Source organism: Lethenteron reissneri, chromosome 6, assembly GCF_015708825.2.
Source record: "Lethenteron reissneri isolate LAM-NWPU_2019-01 chromosome 6, ASM1570882v1, whole genome shotgun sequence".
In the NCBI taxonomy this organism is placed as follows: Eukaryota; Metazoa; Chordata; class Hyperoartia; order Petromyzontiformes; family Petromyzontidae; genus Lethenteron; species Lethenteron reissneri.
Genome location: NC_083784.1, coordinates 4036534 through 4056218, shown reverse-complemented (window position 1 = coordinate 4056218; position 19685 = coordinate 4036534). Strand labels below are relative to the sequence as shown.

The 19685-nt window shown below is 53.9% G+C and overlaps 1 protein-coding gene across 4 annotated transcripts in view; it reads left to right on the top strand.

Annotated features, from left to right (window-relative positions):
* The first annotated feature begins 702 nt into the window (after positions 1 to 702).
* CNKSR2 (connector enhancer of kinase suppressor of Ras 2) overlaps positions 703 to 19685 on the top strand; it is a 192965-nt gene continuing 173982 nt past the window's right edge. For all 4 annotated transcript variants that reach the window (XM_061570262.1, XM_061570253.1, XM_061570244.1 and 1 more), the window contains exon 1: positions 703 to 1832. In XM_061570262.1, the coding sequence (XP_061426246.1) occupies positions 1781 to 1832 (52 nt within the window). In that variant the 5' untranslated portion in view covers positions 703 to 1780. The remainder of the gene's footprint in view (positions 1833 to 19685) is intronic.

The window sequence follows — 19685 nt, the reverse complement described above, 5'->3', positions numbered from 1 at the left end:
AAAAATAACCAAACCTCGCCCAACGCGGTCGCTAAACAATGCGGTGTCGGTGCGTTTGGGGAGATGTAGTGTAGCGGTTAGCGCGCTGGGCTACGAACCTGGCGACCCGGGTTCAATTCCCCCGCTCACAATTATCTGAACTGGTCCTGGGCCTCCCATAGGTCGACTCAGCCTCAAATGAGTACCCGGTGCGGTGTGCAAACATCGCCACTGGGGAGACAAAGGCGATCGGACGTGGTGCTGGCCACCCACCCCCTCGTGTACCGTTCTGGCCTTCATAGGTGCTCGCTAACAGGACTTGCCCCTACAGTCTGCCAAGGCTACACGGAGTTATTTTGTGTTAGTTTATACAGGTACAATTGTATATATGCGGGCATATCGGTGTGTGCGCGTGTCAGATTAAGTACGATTGCCAAGTATTGCCTTGCGGCAGTTTGGCACAGAATATAATAACCATGCCCCTGCTGCCTTAAAACTCGCACAGCACAGACAGAGTGTCCTTGGCTTAAAACTAACTCACATTGTGGTCAATATTAGACGAAAACGTGTGGTGGCGCGCTTGCTTCGCGAGCTGCCACCCCTCTCCACGTCTCTGCATCTTCCCCTCCTCCATCGCTCTCCCCTCCCCCACCAAATCCCTCTTCCTCCTCCCTCATCTCGGCTTACCCCCTCCCCCACCCCAACAGCAGCAGCAGCAGCACCACCACCACCGTCATCACCGCAACCAGCCACCACCAACAAGGCAATGTCCGTTTCTGCGTTGAGTCACACTCGCATCATCGCGCACGTGTGCGGCCCCGTCATGCACAGCGGAGTGCGGTTCGCCTGCTGATGCTGCTACGACTGCTTCTGATGATGATGATGTTGTTGCCGCCGCTGCCGATGGTGATGCTGCTGCGCTTTTAAGTGGCGCCCTGCAACATCGAACCTCGTCGACCTCCGTCGGGGAAGCAACCTTCACAGCGCACGGCTTCATCGGAGAAAGGGGGGAATTGTTCAACCTTCGTTCCATCTCTCGCTCTCTACACCCCCCCCCCCCCGCATTCTTGCCGCCGCTCCTTTGGATGATCATCGTATTTTTGTTATCGATGTTGTTGCTGCGACTGCCGCTGTAGTTGCAGTTGGCTCCAAGCGATCTTCGATTTGGTGTGCTTGAAATCTCGGACGGCCCACTGAGAGAGACGAGAGAGAGAGGGCGAAGAGAGAGAGAGAGGCGAGAGAGAGAGAGAGGAGAGTTCAGTCGGTCGCCGTTCAAGGAAAGATAAAAACATCCGAACGGGCGCACGAGCGAAGACGCGCGGTGGACGATCACCGTAGTTGGTGATCTGCGTTCCTGCGGGCGACGTGGCGGCGAATTCTTGACGCGTGGTGCTCGCCAAGCCCCCCCACCCCCTCATCCCTCGCCGGAGAATCTTTGGTGATCGCAAGGACCGCGGTGGATTGAGCAAGCGAAGAGGTGGGACGCGCGGAAGACGAGGTTTAATAACGACGAGGAAATCAGGAAGAGGCGCAAGGAGGAAAGGGGGAGGCACGTTCGGACCCCCCCACCCACCGCCCCCTTCCCGGAGCAGAATTGTGAAAGGGACGAATCGAACCGCCGCCGCTACTTGAGCACCGATCCCATGGTGCAGTCGTCTTCGTCGATGTCGCGCTGATGGTGGCGCTGATGGTGGCGGTCGCGGTGATGTGATGACGGGCGCAGCCATCCTGTTCCACTGCCGACGGTGGTGATGTGAGAGTCGCTGATGTGATGTAAAGATTGGGAGCCCGACGCGGAGCAATGGAGCCTATCAGCAAGTGGTCACCTCGACAGGTGGTGGAATGGATGAAAGGTGAGAGCTGTTGTCCTCGTTCGTGCTGCTGCTGATGATGCTGATGATTGTTGCCGATGATGTTGCTCTGGCAGATACGTTCCATCTGCTGCGAAGGAGCTGGGTTGAAGCAAACATTGCCCATCCATGTGGTGATGTGGCTGATGCCGCCGCTGCTGCTGATGATGGCGTTGGTGTTGCCGTTGTTGTTGATGTTGTTGCTGCTGATGATGATGATGTGGATGTAACCTTCTACGAAACATTTTGAGCCTGGAGCTTGCAATGTGGGCGAGCGTCGGGGCCGGCCCAACAGGGTACCATAGGTTTCGGGGCTGATTCGTGGGCGCCAGAAGGCAACGCAGCGACATCCGCGCTTGTCCGTGGTGAAGTATGGTCAAAGCAAACCCCGCGGTATCACGCGGGCGTGGGAGGCGGTCATCCAGCAGTGGATTGACTGAAGGGCTTGTGCACGTGTATTTTATTGTGTGTGTGTGACGACTCTGCACATTGCTTAGAATCGGCTGCCGGGTCTTACTTGGTCCCATCATGGTCCCCCCCCTCCCTCCCCATTCATGGTCGATAAATTCGGTACCATTTTGTGTGAAGCCAAAATGCGGTTGTCCAGTGGATAGACTGGGGGGCATTAAGGTCGGACTGGTCTATTTCTTTTTTTTTAAATCCTGATTTATATAAAAACAACAGCAATTCAAGCTGTCGAGAGAAGTGCGACTTGGACAGGGACACGTGACGGCTGCAAGGGATGATGACGACGACGGACGATGGTCGAGGAGAATAACGGGGAGTGGCAGCCAAGGTTTAGAACGCACCCGAGACGAGGAGATGGAGCGACGAACTCGGCTCCGTGTGGAGAGAGAACAGCCGGTTGGTGGTAGATCGCTGCTGCGCGAGATCGCGAACGGTGTGGCGGCTTGGGGAAAGAGGCCTTCATCCAGCAGTGGATTGACCGAGGGTCGATGATTCTCAAGCAATGATACCGGAGTTTCTAGTGTAGAGGGCATTACATTGTGCGTCCGTGAGCCGGTCTTAATAGGTGCTCGCGAATCACTTTCCTCTTTATGTCTTTACCGAAGGAAGATGGGGGGCAGGGGGGGATGGGGTCCTTGCCTTGGCCGGCCTTTAATAGGTTCTCGCTACCCGCACTTCCCCCGACAGTCTGTCAAGACTATACGGGTGAGCTTTGTGTTTTTTTGTTAATGGTAAAGCAAGCACATCAAGTATGCCAGGTATGGAATGCGGTCATGGAAGCCCCCACTGTACGAGTTGGAACGCTCAAATCCACGCACACGTGGCCCGTGTTTACGCCAATTCGCGTCCTAGAAGGAACGTCCTGGGCCCTGCCATTGGAACGTGGAATGTTGCACCACGGCTGCAATGGAGTTAGTTTTGAGCCAAGGACACTGTGCTGTGCGAGTTTTAAGGCAGCAGGGCATGGTTATTATATTCTGTGCCAAACTGCCGCAAGGCAATACTTGGCAATCGTACTTAATCTGACACGAGCACACACCGATATGCCCACATATATACAATTGTACCTGTATAAACTAACACAAAATAACCTCGTGTAGCCGTAACAGACTGTAGGATAAAGTGCTATTAGCGAGCACCTATGAAGGCCGGCACGGCACACGAGGGAGTGGGTGGCCAGCACCACGCCCGGTCGCTTTTGTCTCCTGAGTGGCGACGTTTACTACACAGCACCAGGTGCTCGTTTGAGGCTGAGTCGACCTAGCGGAGGCCCAGGACCGGTTCAGATATTCGTCACTGGTGTTGGCCGTGATCGGGAATCGAACCCGGGTGGCCGCGTTTCTAGCGCAGCGCACTACCGCTCCCCATAATACACGCACACACACACGCACACAGACCTACAGAGACATACACACAGGCATGTATACACACGCACAGGCGTGTACAAAGACAAAGACCCCCCACCCCCCGTATAGACTTGCATACCCGCTGGGGCAAGTGTGTGCTATTAACGAGCGCCTTTGAAGGTCGGGGCGGCGCATGGGGCGTGGGGGGTGATGTGGCCAGAACCCCACGCTCGCTCGGCCGTCTTTGTCTCTCCCCCCCCACACACAGTTGCAGATGTTTACGCACAGAACCGAGTTCTGATTTTGAGGTTGATTCGACCCTATGGGGGGGGGGGGGGGGCTCGCCAACACACATTCAAAGTGTCACTCGCCACTGATGTTAGCCGTGACCGGGAGTCGAACTCGGGTCGCCCGCTTCGTAACGCGGTTGTGCCACCTTACGTGTACATACAAAACAAAGCCAAAGATCCCCCGTATGGACAGCCACCAACAGACTTATGATGGGGCAAGTGCTTTTAGCGAGCATCCGTTAAGGCCGGAAAAAGGCGACGCGAGGCGGTGGCCAACACTACGACCCGGCCGCCTTTGTCTCCCCATTACTGCTTTTTTCACACACCCCACCAGGTGCAAATTTAAGGCTGAGTTGACCTTAGGGGATGCCACTTTGTTATTGGTCGCAAGCGGGTCACCGAACCCGGGTGGCCGGGGATTGGAGCGCAGTGCGCTATCCACCGCGCCACCGCTCCTGAACCACACACACGCACACAACCGCGTAGAGATACACACACGCACAAGACCTTTGGAGTAAGTGCGCGCACCTATGAAAGCCTGCACGGCAAACGACGCGGGTGGCGGGAGAGGGGGGCAGCACTGGCCCGGCCGCCTTTGTCTCCCTAATGGCGATGTTTACACACCGAGGCCGATTCGAGACTCCCACACACACACACGCGCGCACGTGCAGAGGTGGCTTCTTGTCGTCCCACGATGTGTGGGTCTCTCCTAAAACAGACTCGCTGGGCCATCACCGGCTCGGAAAGGTCAACCGTGTATCTGATAATCAGACCATATGTGTCCTGTCGACCTAAACCCGTCTGCACGTCTATTATTACTCAATGGATAGAACCAAAGAGTATGGATTCCTGCAGTCACGAAAGCTTCAAATCAAGATAATTCAATGGACATTATCTAACCACCTGGCCCTCCTCGCTCCAACCTCTCTTTGTCGATTAATAAACTCGCGTCGGTCGGAATTGTCTGTTATCTGTGAAACATTCCATGTGTCTATCATGCAGTCCATCTCACGCAAAATCTAACCTTCTGCCTATCTCTCGTTCCATCTGTTTGTCTTTTTGTTTGTCTTTTAATCTACGAAATGTGTGCGCCCATACGACTGTCTATCCAATGTCTCTCGTTCTGTGTGTTAGTCTGTCAGTATGTCGACACATACCTCTCTCTAATGTGCGTTCCTACCTTATACATCTATCCGCCTTCTCAAACTCGATTACCATAATCACATTGCATGGCTCTGCCCCCCCCATAGTCCCCACTCCCACCCATAACGCGATACATACTTGTCTATTTACGAACATTCGACTTGTGAACAAACCTCTGGAACCTGCAGGATTCCCAGTTATTCACAATAACTTGGATCCGTTATTGGCGCCGTCCTTCTCGTATCGCACGGCTATCGTCACGAAGGACGCCGTGGTGGCTAGGAGATGGTAACTACCTCGCCTGATATGCAGTAGGTCGTGGGTTCGATCCCGACCCTGACGCCTACTGCTGTATATTTGGAGTTTGCGTGTCTCTCTTTCATCATCATCACGGTGGCTATGAGATGTTAACTACCTCGCCTGGTATACAGGAGGTCGTGGGTTCGATCCCGACCCTGACGCCTGCTGCTGTATATTTGGAGTTTGCGGTATCTCTCTCTTATCATCATCACGGTGGCTAGGGGATGTTAACTACCTCGCCTGGTGTACAGGAGGTCGTGGGTTCGATCCCGACCCTGACGCCTGATGCTGTATATTTGGAGTTTGCGTGTCTCTCTCTCTCTTATCATCATCACGGTGGCTAGGGGATGTTAACTACCTCGCCTGGTGTACAGGAGGTCGTGGGTTCGATCCCGACCCTGACGCCTGCTGCTGTATATTTGGAGTCTGCGTGTCTCTCTCCCCGTGGTCGCGTGGATTTTTCTCCAGGTCCTCCCCCCGTCCCCCCACATTTAAAATCGACGTCCCCGCGTTTAGAGTAATTGGCCGCTATAAATCTCCGCACGATGATGAGCCACTTGAGCTATCATTGCGTGTGCGGCTTCTGACAAAAAGACCTCTGTAGCTCAGCGGGGCCTTACTTTGTAAAATAAAAAAAATGTTGAATAGTTTAGTTGAAGGCAGGCACCGCTGTGTTTCCCAGCCTGCGGTGGCTTTCCAGGAGGAGGCGATGCTGCTGATGTTGCTGCTGCTGCTGCTGTGTCCTCGGGCCTAGGAGGAGGGGATTGAGGGGAACCCCCAGTGGCAGCTGCCCCTGTGTGGCAACAAGGCTGTCATCACTAACACCGCTGCGTTGTTTCAGACACAGGCTACAGTAGCTCCACAGTGGTGGGGCGGAGGAGCGGTGTTGCTGTGTGAGTGCGAGTAATCCCAATTGGGGAGCGGTAGTGTAGCGGTTAGCGCGCTGCGCTACGAACCCAGCGACCAGAGTTCGATTCCCGCTCCTCGGCCAACACCGGTGACGAATATCTGAAGCGGTCTTGGGCCTCCCCTACGTCGACTCGGCCTCAAACGAGTACCTGGTGTGTAAAAACATCGCCGCTGCGGAGACAAAGGCGATCGGGCGTGCTGTTGGCCACCGACCCCCTCATGTGCCACAGTGCCGGCCCTTCGTTGGTGCTGCTCGTTTAACAGCACTTTCCCCAGCAGTCTGTTGAGGCTATACCGGGGGGGGGATCTTTGTCTTTTTTGTAATCCCAATTGAATAATTAGTGGTGTCATTTTTTTTTCTAATTTGGCACACACACAAAAACACAATTGTGAGCATGACACCGGCACACGATGGCCGCCTCCTTCTTCCAACGATGCCTGGGGGTAGTTTTTTTTGGACACGTGCCGTGAGCGAAGCCAAAGTCGCGCATTATTTTTCACGGTTGTTACACCCCCGAAGGTAGTACTAATTATCCGTAATAAAGGTGTTTGGGTGAGGTCGCTTAAGTATAAATGCGTCGTAACGCTCCAACACCCACCCTGTTGTGGATTTACTCTCCAACACACCGGTGGGCTGAAGCAGTGACTAATTGGCGCGTTGTTTACACGATAAACCTTACTGGCTGTGCCGGGTGGTGGAAGGTTACGACACATTTATATTTACGCGATCTAACTCAAAAAACATTTTTTAGTAATAATATTCGTCGCGAAAGCCTACAACGTGTTAAACAGTAATAATAAAAATTAGTTTTTCATATAAATGCAGCGTCGTTCACGCTAAACTGCATCTCGCAAATGCTGCACAAGACAACGGTAATAAAAAACAACATTAATTGTATTTTAATGTTGCCCCCTCCAAAGAGACAAATGGCACTTCTGAACCGTGGTCAACTCAATTAAAGGCCGCAGTGTAAAAAAAACACACATTTTTTTGTTGTTCAAATGGGAACTTAAATAGTGGAAGGATCTGAATAACAAGGGCGGCCTGCCCAGATTCCAACGGGGCTCCTCTGCAACGAGTGGCGATCGTGGCTACTTCCAGGCCAAGTCACTGCCCGATGTCCCCCCCCCCCCCATGCACCCATCAATCTTTTCCCCCTCCGCTTTGTTGTCCTTCTGACGCACCTCCGACGAACACGGTTGGCTACGTACGTTGCGAAAGAAGTCCTACATGCGTGCATTTACAACTCTTATTTGGCGTGCCTCTGACTCTTCTCTCGCCATCACCACCCGGGACTTCCTCTCATTATCTTATCCCGCATCACACAGCCGTCACTGAGGACATCTCCTCCTCCCGTCACCAGCACCCCCACCACCTCATCCATCTCCCCTCCACTCGTCTCCATCTCAAAGGCCTCTTCACCCCCCGTCGTGTCCTGCACTCTGCGCGCCTCCTCAAGCACTGCCTAGGGTTGGAATTTAGGAGGGGGGGGGGGTGTTGGAATGGAGTGGGGGAAGGGTGAAGATAGGAGGGTGGAGGAGGAGGGTGGAGTAGGAGGAGGAGGGTGGAGTAGGAGGAGGAGGGTGGAGTAGGAGGAGGGGAGGAGGAGGAGGGTGGAGTAGGAGGAGGAGGGTGGAGTAGGAGGGAGGAGGGTGGAGTAGGAGGAGGAGGGTGGAGTAGGAGGAGGAGGGTGGAGTAGGAGGAGGAGGAGGAGGAGGAGGGTGGAGTAGGAGGAGGAGGGTGGAGTAGGAGGAGGAGGGTGGAGTAGGAGGAGGAGGGTGGAGTAGGAGGAGGAGGGTGGAGTAGGAGGAGGAGGGTGGAGTAGGAGGAGGAGGGTGGAGTAGGAGGAGGAGGGTGGAGTAGGAGGAGGAGGGTGGAGTAGGAGGAGGAGGGTGGAGTAGGAGGAGGAGGGTGGAGTAGGAGGAGGAGGGTGGAGTAGGAGGAGGAGGGTGGAGTAGGAGGAGGAGGGTGGAGTAGGAGGAGGAGGGTGGAGTAGGAGGAGGAGGGTGGAGTAGGAGGAGGAGGGTGGAGTAGGAGGAGGAGGGTGGAGTAGGAGGAGGAGGGTGGAGTAGGAGGAGGAGGGTGGAGTAGGAGGAGGAGGGTGGAGTAGGAGGAGGAGGGTGGAGTAGGAGGAGGAGGGTGGAGTAGGAGGAGGAGGGTGGAGTAGGAGGAGGAGGGTGGAGTAGGGTGGAGTAGGAGGAGGAGGGTGGAGTAGGAGGAGGAGGGTGGAGTAGGAGGAGGAGGGTCGAGTAGGAGGAGGAGGGTCGAGTAGGAGGAGGAGGGTCGAGTAGGAGGAGGAGGGTCGAGTAGGAGGAGGAGGGTCGAGTAGGAGGAGGAGGGTCGAGTAGGAGGAGGAGGGTCGAGTAGGAGGAGGAGGGTCGAGTAGGAGGAGGAGGGTCGAGTAGGAGGAGGAGGGTCGAGTAGGAGGAGGAGGGTCGAGTAGGAGGAGGAGGGTCGAGTAGGAGGAGGAGGGTCGAGTAGGAGGAGGAGGGTCGAGTAGGAGGAGGAGGGTCGAGTAGGAGGAGGAGGGTCGAGTAGGAGGAGGAGGGTCGAGTAGGAGGAGGAGGGTCGAGTAGGAGGAGGAGGGTCGAGTAGGAGGAGGAGGGTCGAGTAGGAGGAGGAGGGTCGAGTAGGAGGAGGAGGGTCGAGTAGGAGGAGGAGGGTCGAGTAGGAGGAGGAGGGTCGAGTAGGAGGAGGAGGGTCGAGTAGGAGGAGGAGGGTCGAGTAGGAGGAGGAGGGTCGAGTAGGAGGAGGAGGGTCGAGTAGGAGGAGGAGGGTGGAGTAGGAGGAGGAGGGTGGAGTAGGAGGAGGAGGGTGGAGTAGGAGGGTGGAGGGTGGAGTAGGAGGGTGGAGGAGGAGGAGAGAGGAGGTGGAAGGGAGGAGGTGAAAGGAGAGGAGGTGGAAGGGGGGAGTCACTGCAGTGGTGATGGTGATGACGACAACGATGTCATATCGAGAGGAATTGCAAACATTTTTGGTGTCCAGAACTTCTCAGGGTGATGGGGGAGTGCGTCTGTGGCGTGAGCCGTCCACACTGGGATGAACAACCGCCTGGAGAGCGGTACAAGTGAGGATCTCTCTCGTAGAGTCGATCCGATATGGACGACACTTGAGTGGTGTTGTGATTAGAGACTTGTCCCCGGATGACACCGGGCATATTGATCATGGCATATTGATCGCGTATTGATCACGTGTATTGGTCATGGCGTATTGGTCACGTATTGATCACCGCGTTTCCTGAAACTCGGATGCAGAAACCAGGGCTAAAGGTAAGATAGGCAAAGATGCACATCTTCCCTTTAGCCTTTATATTACCGTACGGCTAATAATACAATGTCTTAGTTCTCCAAAATCTGGCTATCGCCCGATGAAGCTAGTTGTAATTACTGGTGAAACGTCGAAATCAGATTGTAAATGTTGTGGCTTGGCTCTCCCAACACACCGGTGTGCTGTACTAGTGACGAATTGGCCACGTTCTGTTTACGTGACACAACCCTTACTAGTTGGCTGTGTCGATTGGTGGCAGGTTTAACGACACATTTATATATTTACGAGATCTAACCCAAAAAACTGTACAATTAATACTTTTTTTCGATTTAAAGCTTTCGTGACTGCAGGGATTCATCTTCTTGGTTCTTTCGGTAAAGTCACGTAGAAGGGAAATAATAAAATAAAATAAAACATAATAAAATAAAATACAATTCTCACGACGTTTCGGCCCTGTTCTGACGCTGTCTTTCCGACAACCATGTTCTTCGCCTGAGAACGGCTGCTTGCGTTGTGGCCGAAACGTCGTGAGAATTGTATTTTAGTATGTTTTATTTTTATTATTTTATTATTTCCCTTCTACGTGACTTTACCGAAAGAACCAAGAAAATGAATACTTTCTTAATAATAACTTAAGACTAATGATGATTTCAACTCGTAAAGCACCGCCACGCAGTAGTCCCTCGCTCTCTTGGAGAGACTGAGAGTGAGGATGACTCGAAGGTGGAGCGTGAGGACGACTCGAAGGTGGAGAATGAGGATGACTCAAAGGCTCCAGGTGGAGGAAGCACAGAGGAGCGGGGAGGCAGCAGCGGCCACGAGGTGGTGAGAAGTCTGTGCCAAATCCTCCCCTTCTCCAAGCTCTGCGTGTGAGCCACCAACCCTTGCTGCCTCCACAGTTGCCTCGACAGATCACAGGCCACGTGCGTAAAGCCACCGCCACCGCCACACCCCGGTTAAAGAAATGTATCCGATAACAAAACGCACCGTTGGTGAAAGCGTTGCGGCATGTCCGATGCGTGTGTATGGTTGTTCCTCCTGGGTCACGAGGGCAGCTGCTGCCTGGGCTGCCTGTGTGCTGCTGTGCCGGTGTGCTGCTGGGGTCAAGTTCAAAGTTAATTTATTAGGTATAGCCCTGTGAGCCATTCGGCTCTTGAATCGGGTGCAACCGCAACAAACAAAAAACAAAAACATGAACAAAAAACATCTTAAAGTGAATGTGTGACTAAGTGCAAAACAGATAATCCAAGAAAAGACAGCAAAATATTGCAGAAAAAAACACCGTACACCAACGCTGTGTGCAAAAATCCCAGTGGGATTCAAGTCAAACAACAACAACAACCACCACAAGACAACTTAGATTAAGGCCATCAGTCTAACTCTGTACTACAACAAACAAACATGGCTAAACCAATACACTTTTCGAAATCACCAAAATAAAGCCATGAAAGCAATGAAAAAGCAATCATGGGAACTGTGACGGAATTTTCACAATAAATGGCATAAACAACATGTACTACCAAAACCCTGCAGCCATAGCTGGCCGCATGAGTCGGAGGGTAGTGGCGGCTGATCGCGAGAGGCGAGGGAGAGGGGGGTGAGAGGCTTTCCGTGGCGCGTGAGAACTTCTCAGCTGAACCGTGTCGGTTTCAATTTTTCTCCCTTGAGAAATTATTTGTCGTTATTATTAAAGTTTTTTTTTTGCTGTTAATGAGCAGAAATCTCACGCGACTTGCCACCCTCCTCCGCCCCCGCCGCTCACCCCGCTCACCCCCACCATCCCCTCTAAATAAAAATATGGAGGAAAAAAATGTGGAAAAGAAATATCATCGCCACTTTCATTGCGTTGCATGGCTCTCAGCAGCAGCAGCTGCATTGGATTCCTAGACAATTTGAGAAGTCTGTGTTTGTACTTACATTGAGCTTCTTTCCCACCGTACGTAGCCAAGCCCGCTCATCGGAGGTGTTGTATCCCTGTGAAGCTCGGTGCACTCGCACACAAACATGTTACGTGCTATGAAAAAGGCCCATTGCCCGAAACGTCGCCTATTATATATCCGTTGTTTTTTTCAGGCAACACACACACACGCGCACACGCGCGCGCGGGGCGGTGTTGTCAGTGGGTGTATTTGATCTGAAGGCAGGCAGCTGTCTCCACCAGGGTAATTGATAGACGGACCCGCAACCACTCTCCTTGTTTACTTGGCAGCCTCTGTAATGATGTCGTTACGGGGGCGAGGCCGCATGGTTTTGGGATACCCCGAATCACCCCCCTCCCTCCCTCCCTCCCACCTCCACCCCCTCCACCGTTAATCACGAGCTGGGGCTGAACCCATCTCGACCACTCCGGAACGCTCTTCCCATAATGATATACTTTTTGTATGGCACAAAGCGACAGACTTGAAATCCATCCATCTCGCCTTTACTTTATCCTCCTCCGATTAGCACGGGTTGGCTACGTACGGGTGCGAAAGGAGTTCAACATACAGGGCATCCTCGCAATTGTTATGAATTTAACATGGGTTATAAAATATTATAGGATTATTACTATTACGGCTCGGCCTCTGATGGAATCCAAGTGGCATTGCCTTATGCCGAAAAGTGCCCAACTCCCAAGCCTGCCGGCCTATAGCAGCGTTCCAGAAATTATCGAGTGAGAAATTACGTCCTGGTAATAGGAGCTCGCTAACAGCACTTGTCCCAACAGATGATGTAGGCTACACGGGGGATCGTTGTCTTTTGGACGTCTATATATACACACACTGTATATGTGAGTGTGTGTGTGGGGAGCGGTAGTGTAGCGGTTAGCGCGCTGCGCTATGAACCTGGCGACCCGGGTTCGATTCCCGCTCACGGCCAACACCAGTGACGATTATCTGAACCGGTCCTGGGCCTCCCCTAGGTCGACTCGGCCTCAAATGAGTACCTGGTGCGGTGTGTAAACATCGCCACTGGGGAGACAAAGGCGGTCGGGCGTGGTGCTGGCCACACCCACCCCCTCGTGTACCGTTGCGGCCTTCATAGGTGCTCGCTAACAGGACTTGCCCCTACAGTCTGTTAAGGCTACACGGGGGATCTTTGTTTATATATGTAAGTGGGGAAAGAGCGATCTTGTAGCGGCGAGTGCTGTGCCTTTAACTTTCAACGCCTTGTCTGGGCCACGTGTAGACACTGGGACAGAGCCCCCCCCCCACAGTCTGATGAACTAAATCGTTATTTTGTTTCGTAATGTGAAACAGATCTTGTTCTGTTCATTCATTTGTTGCCTATCTGTGTATCAGCTGGACACAATGCCGCTTTCATGGAACACGAAGATTGGTTGGGTTGTGGTGGTGGTGGCTGCTTAGATTGAGGGGGAAGGGTTGGGTGAGTCGGAGGCCGAGTGGGAGGGAGTCTATCAGGGAGCGAGGGATGGAGGCGAAAAGGCTGAGAAAGAGGCATGGAGGGATGTTGGGAGGGAGGGGGTGGCTAAGGGAATGAAACTGAGAGGGAGACAGGGAGAGAGGCTGAGAGATCTGGAGAGGGAGACTGAGAGGGATAGAGGGGGGGCTAGGAGGGAGGAAGAGGACGAGGGGGGGGGGTGACACGCGTGGGTAGATTGGGGGTATGGGGAGCGAGGCCACCAGCAGTCGTGCGACGCTCAGCGAATATTCAGTGGCGCCACGCTTGCGACGTTTCCGTCTCCCCCCCCTACCCCAAGGGTCCAGGACTCGACGGGCAGCACCGCGCCGCTCATCACCCCCTCTCTCCCCTATCGCCTGTCCTGTACGGGGCGTTGCGATGAAACCGCACCACGGATTGGCACGGTTGGCTACGTACGGTGCAAAAGAAGTTCAACACATGTACACACACATACACGGAGGAAACAGGTTGAGCTCACAACCTGACAAACGTGCGCACGCTCGGAATCGCACGTGGATTGGAGAATAAAAGACAAAGACCCCCGTATAGCCTGAACAGACTGTTGGGGCAAGTGCTGTTAGCGAGCACCTATGAAGGCCGGCACGGCACACGAGGGGGTGGGTGGCTAGCACCACGCCCGACCGCCTTTGTCTCCCCGGCGGCGATGTTTACACACCACACACACCAGGTACTAATTTGAGGCTGAGTCGACCTAGGGGAGGCCCATGACCGGTTCAGATAATCGTCATTGCCGTGAGTGGATTGGAGAAGACACACACCCACACACGCAGACGCGCGCGCAGGTAAACAACGTAACAATTCACCAATCCACCCACTCGCTCAGTCCGTCCCCATGCAATCGTTGACTCGCACCACCCACTCACCCGTTAACTCACGATGCTCACTCGCCAATTCACCCACTCGCTCTCACCCTCTGTTCAAGACACGCCGTTGTGCTCTCTTTGTCTAGCACTCCACGACTTTGGTGATCGTATTGCCACGCTCGTTACTGGACACTTGCCGTCGTGGTTGAGTCCTTCTGGCCCCTGTGCCGAGCCAGCAGCTGCGTTTTAACTAAATCTCAACTCGGCTGTCACTAAGCAAAACGCGTAAACGGCACGTAGGCATAAATCTCTCTCTTTCTCTCTCGCTATGTGATGTACTATATGTTGAGCTTCTTTCGCACCGTACGTAGCCGACCGTGCTAATCAAAGGTGCGAGAGAAAGAGAACAAAACTAAAACACGAAAAAGAGTTTTCAATTTTAGATTTGAAGGTGGCAGAACTCCCACTGTCTTCCTGATAGCTCCAGTAGCTCACTCTGTGTGCGCGAGTCTGTGTGCATGTCTGTGTGTCTGTGTGCAGTGTCTGTGTGTCTGTGTGTCTGTGTGCGTGTCTGTGTGTCTGTGTGCGTGTCTGTGTGCGTGTCTGTGTGCGTGTCTGTGTGCGTGTCTGTGTGTGCGTGTCTGTGTGCGTGTCTGTGTGTCTGTGTGCGTGTCTGTGTGTGCGTGTCTGTCTGTGTGTGTGTCTGTTTGTGTGTGTGTGCGGTAGCGTAGCGGTTAGCACGCTGCACTACGAACCTGGCGACCCAGGTTCGATTCCCGCTCACGGCAAACACCAGTAACGATTATCTTAACCGGTCCTGGGCCTCCCCTCGGTCGACTCAGCCTCAAATGAGTACCTGGTGCGATGTATAAACATCGCCGCTTGGGAGACAAAGGCGGCCGGGCGTGGTGCTGGCCACCCCACAACCCTCGTGTGCCGTGCTGGCCTTTATCGGTGCTCGCTAACAGCACTTGCCCTTACAGTCTGTTAAGGCTACACGGGGGATCTTTGTCTTTGCGCGTGCGAGCCGAAACGATCGCTGAGACTGAGTCTCCACGCTCCTCCAACCTCGGTCACACACAAAGACAAAGATCCCCTCCGGTATAGCCTTCAATAGGCTGCTTGGGGCAAGGGCTGTTCGCGAGTAGCAGCACCAATGAAGGGAGGCACGCGAACGCGAGGTGGGGGTGGTGTGGTCAGCGCCACTCACGCCCCAGTGCCGATGTCTACAAACCGCCACCGGTTCACTCGCTTTTAAAGCCGAGTCGATCTAGGGGAGGCCCAGGACCGGTTCAAATATTCGCCACCGGTATATTTTATCGTCAGCGGGAACCGACCTGGGGTGGCCGGGTTCGTAGCGCCGTGCGCTCACCACTGCACCACCACTCCCTCCCATACACCGGTGGTGAGGGAGTGGGTGATGAGGGAGGGGGAGGGGAGGGGCGTGATGGGGAAGGGACGTGATGGGGGAGGGAGGGGCGTGATGAGGGAGGGGCGGTTAATAATTACAACTGTCAATCATCACTCATCGTCAATCCAGCACGGATCTGCAAGGGGGGTGGGGGTGGAGGTCAAAGGTTGATTGGACGTCTCATGGGGGTCAAACAGAAAGGTCACGGGGGGGAGGTTGGGAGTGGGGGTTGTGGGCTGCTGGATCATTGAGGACGCTGCCGGGCCAAGAGAGTACATCGTGACATTAATAATCCGGTAAATCAACGCGTGGGCGTTAATGAGGTGTCAATATATTCCGATGGTGGCTGTGAGTGCAGTAACGTTGGGGGGTGGGGGAAGGAAGGGGGGGAGGAGCAAGGGGTGGGGTGACGATGGCTGTTTGAGACACTCTGAGGGGGGTGGGGTTGGGGCGGGGGCAGCAGCTGATCGTAATAATCGTGATCGTCATCATCGTGATCATCGTCATAGTCGCCGTCGTGATGCCCCTCGGCAAGGGAGCGCGTGCCGTGTCATGCGCTGGGATGTCAGCGATATGCCAGCGCCTCTTAAAATCACGCATGGTTTACCAGTGGTGTCACGGTTTCTTATCATCATCATTATTATAAAAGTGCGAGAGAACTCGCTCGCTTTCGAGTAGAACTCCCTCCAAGCGGAGGCCGCTTCAACCAGCAGGGCCACGACCGAAGACATTGCAGGGCTGCGCCTTTAACCGTCCCAAATTGTGTTGCTGTGTGTGGGCGCAGCAGCAGCAGCAGCGGGAAGCGCTCACTGCGCTACGATCCGGGTGCCCTGAATTCGATTCCGGGCTCCGGATAACATCAGTGGCGATCGATATCTGAACTCTGCACCGGTGCTGTCGAATATTGGTGGTGATAGTTGTTTTTGGGGAGGGGTGGAGGGGTGGGCGTTACGGGTAGGGGAGGGGGTTTGGAGCGCGGTAGTGTAGCGGTGAATGTAGCAGCGCTACTAACTCGTTCAGCCGAGTTCGATTCCCGCTCACGGCCATCAACACCCGCGACGATTGCCCGAACCGGTTCTGGGCCTCCCCTTGGTCGACTCGGCCTCAAATGAGTATCCGGTGCGCCGTGTAAACAACGCCACTCGGGAGACAAAGGCGGTCGGGCGTGGTGCTGGACACCGCGCACAAACCTCGCATGCCTTGCCGGCCTTCGTAGGCGCTTCTCACGAACAGCACTTGCCCCAACAGTTCTGTTAAAGGTGATTGATACATGGAGTGGGGGGGGGAGATCCTTGCCTTCGGTGGGTGCGGGGGTAGATAGAGTGGACAGGGGGTGGAAGGATTACAAATATTCACCGGCACTTGCAAAATCAACATCATCTGCCGTAGCTCGACAAACCGCCGGGGCTGCTCGGCCCTTTGGCAGTCGGAGCGGGCCCCGTGATTTACATCGTGGTGACGCTGCGTTAAACGGGATCCCTTCAAACGGAACGACGGAGCAGTGAAACATAAAATTAAATCGGCGCGCGGGAGCGCCCGAGACGTTTTTGGAGAGAGGGAATTGAGGGAGGGTGGTACGGGGGGGGGGAATAAACGCTTCGACGTAAGGGAGAGAGATTTGTAAAGAGGGGGGCTGTAGAGTGGTGGTGGCGCGGCGGTAAGTGACGCTCGCAACCTCACAGCGATTAGGGGGGGCCTGGGTTCGATCCCTCCCCACCCACCACCACCTCCGAGTCAGACGCCGCCTTGTGAGAGAGCGTGAGTGTGTGTGTCTGTGTGTGTGTGTCACTGTGTGTGTGCGTCACTGTGTGTGTGCGTCACTGTGTGTGTCACTGTGTGTGTGCGCGTCACTTTGTGTGTCACTGTGTGTGTGCGTCACTTTGTGTGTCACTGTGTGTGTCCGTGTAGTGTAGCTGTTAGCGCGTTGCGCTACGAACCCGGCGACCAGAGTTCAATTCCCGCTCACGGCCAACACCCAGTGACGATTATCTGAACCGGTCCTGGGCCTCCCCTAGGTCGACTCGGTCTGAAACGAGTACCTGGTTCGGCGTCTAAACATCGCCACTGGGGAGACAAAGGCGGTCGGGCGTGGTGCTGGCCTTTGTGCGCCGTGCGGCCTTCATAGGCGCTCGATAACAGCACTTGCCCCAAAAATTGTGAATACTATATGGGAGATCTTTATCTTTCAGTGTGTGTGTGTGCGTATATGAGAAATTGCGGCTGATGGGATGCATACTAAAAATGATGTTTTTGTTCTTACCTGGAGTAACAGCTGCATGTGAGCGTCACCGCGTTTGTTGTTGTTAACTTCATTGCGCAATTGTCATCCCTGTGAACGATGAGTCTCCACAACAATGAGCCGAACAAATGTGTCACTGATAAGAGAACGGGGGGGGGGGGGGCGGGGTGGGGGGCGGTGTTGAGCGCGGGGCAGGGGGAGGGAGCCGATAAGGGGGTGAAGAATGACGCCGGCCGAGCGTGAAGTGCTGGCGCCCCAAACTTGGACCGCAAAGCCCCTTCTTGTCCCCACAGTGACACCTCCCGCGTACCCAGGGCGCGTACGTCTATAGGAGCGTGGGGGGGGGGGGGTTTGCGGAGCCTCAGGGGCTTACCCCACTGTGTGCCCCCCCCCCCCCCCCCACAATTACACTGTGCCCCCCCCCTCACAACCCCGACGCCTTAAAACTAGACCCTGCAGCGTTACGTCAGACACCGTGACATTGAAGCACGGCCCCCCTCTCTCCCAAAGCGCCGCCCCCCAAAGCGCGGGGCCCGGGGCGGTCGCTTCGATTCGCTGTACATCCTACGGCCGTACCTACTCAATGCAATCCTGTCCATCGGCGTCGCCACCATCGCCTTCCATACGATCTCACAGACAGGTGTCGCAGAGTTGACAACCCTAACCCACCGCGGTTCGCCTACTCGTACAATATCATTGCAATCGCGCCGCATGCGCATTTGCGTGGGATATAATGCCGGTGAATTGCAAGCGATATGCCATTGTCTTTGTTGTTGTTATTCGTTTCCCCATGACGATCGCTCTCAATCGACATCCTCATGAGCAGCAGGATACCGCACTCTCCAGAGCAGGTTCTTTCAGCGCTCCGTCTTGGCGGAGGTTCCTCTTCCGCACAGCAGTGACGTGGGCAGAGCACTTGCAGGGTTGCGCCTTTACCACATTGGTATCACAACAACCGGAAGTGTGGGAATAATTTTAAACGCAGCCCCCCACCCACCCACCCCACCATCGTCTGGCTCCGATCGTGGTGGATTATGGAGAGAGAGGGGAATAAGTATAACCCGTAAAAACAAAGTTTTTCACTCTAAATCCTTTATATGCGTGGCGGCTAGAGTCCTCTCGTCCTCTGGCTTGAGATGGCTGCCACCTATGGGTCAGATGATTGTCTGCCAGTATTAAGCAATTGGTAATTAAATATTTAATTTGTTTTCCCTAAACAGTGTAAAATTTTAGAAAACATTTTTCACGAACATTAATTGTCTCGCACAACGAGTCTGTGTGCAAAATGTCAGCTCGATTGGATCACGGGAAGTGGGTTAAAAAACGACCGAAGGATTTGCACGGTCGTAAGCAAGCACGCAAGCAAGCACGCAAGCAAGCAAGCGAACTTAATATAAAGGATTTAAAAAAGATCACGTGCTCGTTCGCGGACGTTCTTGTGGGGAGGGACCACGAGCTCCGGTTTTAATGAATTGAGTGTCGGTGGACACCTCAAATTAGCCACGAATTAGAGGCGATTGCGAACGCGAATAAGTTAATTACGGAAATCCTCGCGCTCTCCGAGCGGATGGGGATGCCTCTCGGGGGTTCGTGCCATCGTAGGACGAGAGAGCGAGAGAGCGAGCGAGTGTGTGCACGGTTTTTTTTTCTTCCCGGAATTGCTACGTGTGGTTCGGAGTCATTCCACACGCGGAGCAAGCTGCCAAGCCATGAATCACGCGTACAGAAATACTTGTATAAGATTCTGGTAGAGACCAACGTACTGATATAGAGACCGATAGACTTACATAAGAACCCATGTACTTACATAGACCCCATGACTTGCATAGAGACCCATATACTTACAGAGACCCATAGACTTACGTAGAGATCCATAGACTTACATATGGACCCATAGACTTACATAGGGACTCATAGACTTACATAGGGGACCTATAGACTTACATAAGGACATGTAACCATACATTACATATATACCATTGGGCAGTGCGCATTTATTTTGGCAGCCTTGAGCCAGTGGTGTAAATTCCATATTCCTATGGCAGGAGACCATTCTATATTTCAAGACAACCAATCTTGATTTCCCACAAGGCGGTACCTATTTTATCTACCCCCCCGCAAGAGATGATGATGAGCCAACTCGAGTCAGCTTTGCACAAAAGTGATTTCCTGCTCAAGTGAATAATGAGGACTCGGTGCTCACCTCCCGTTGACAACCTTGATCAAGCGGTGGAACTTCCACATTCTTATGGCAGA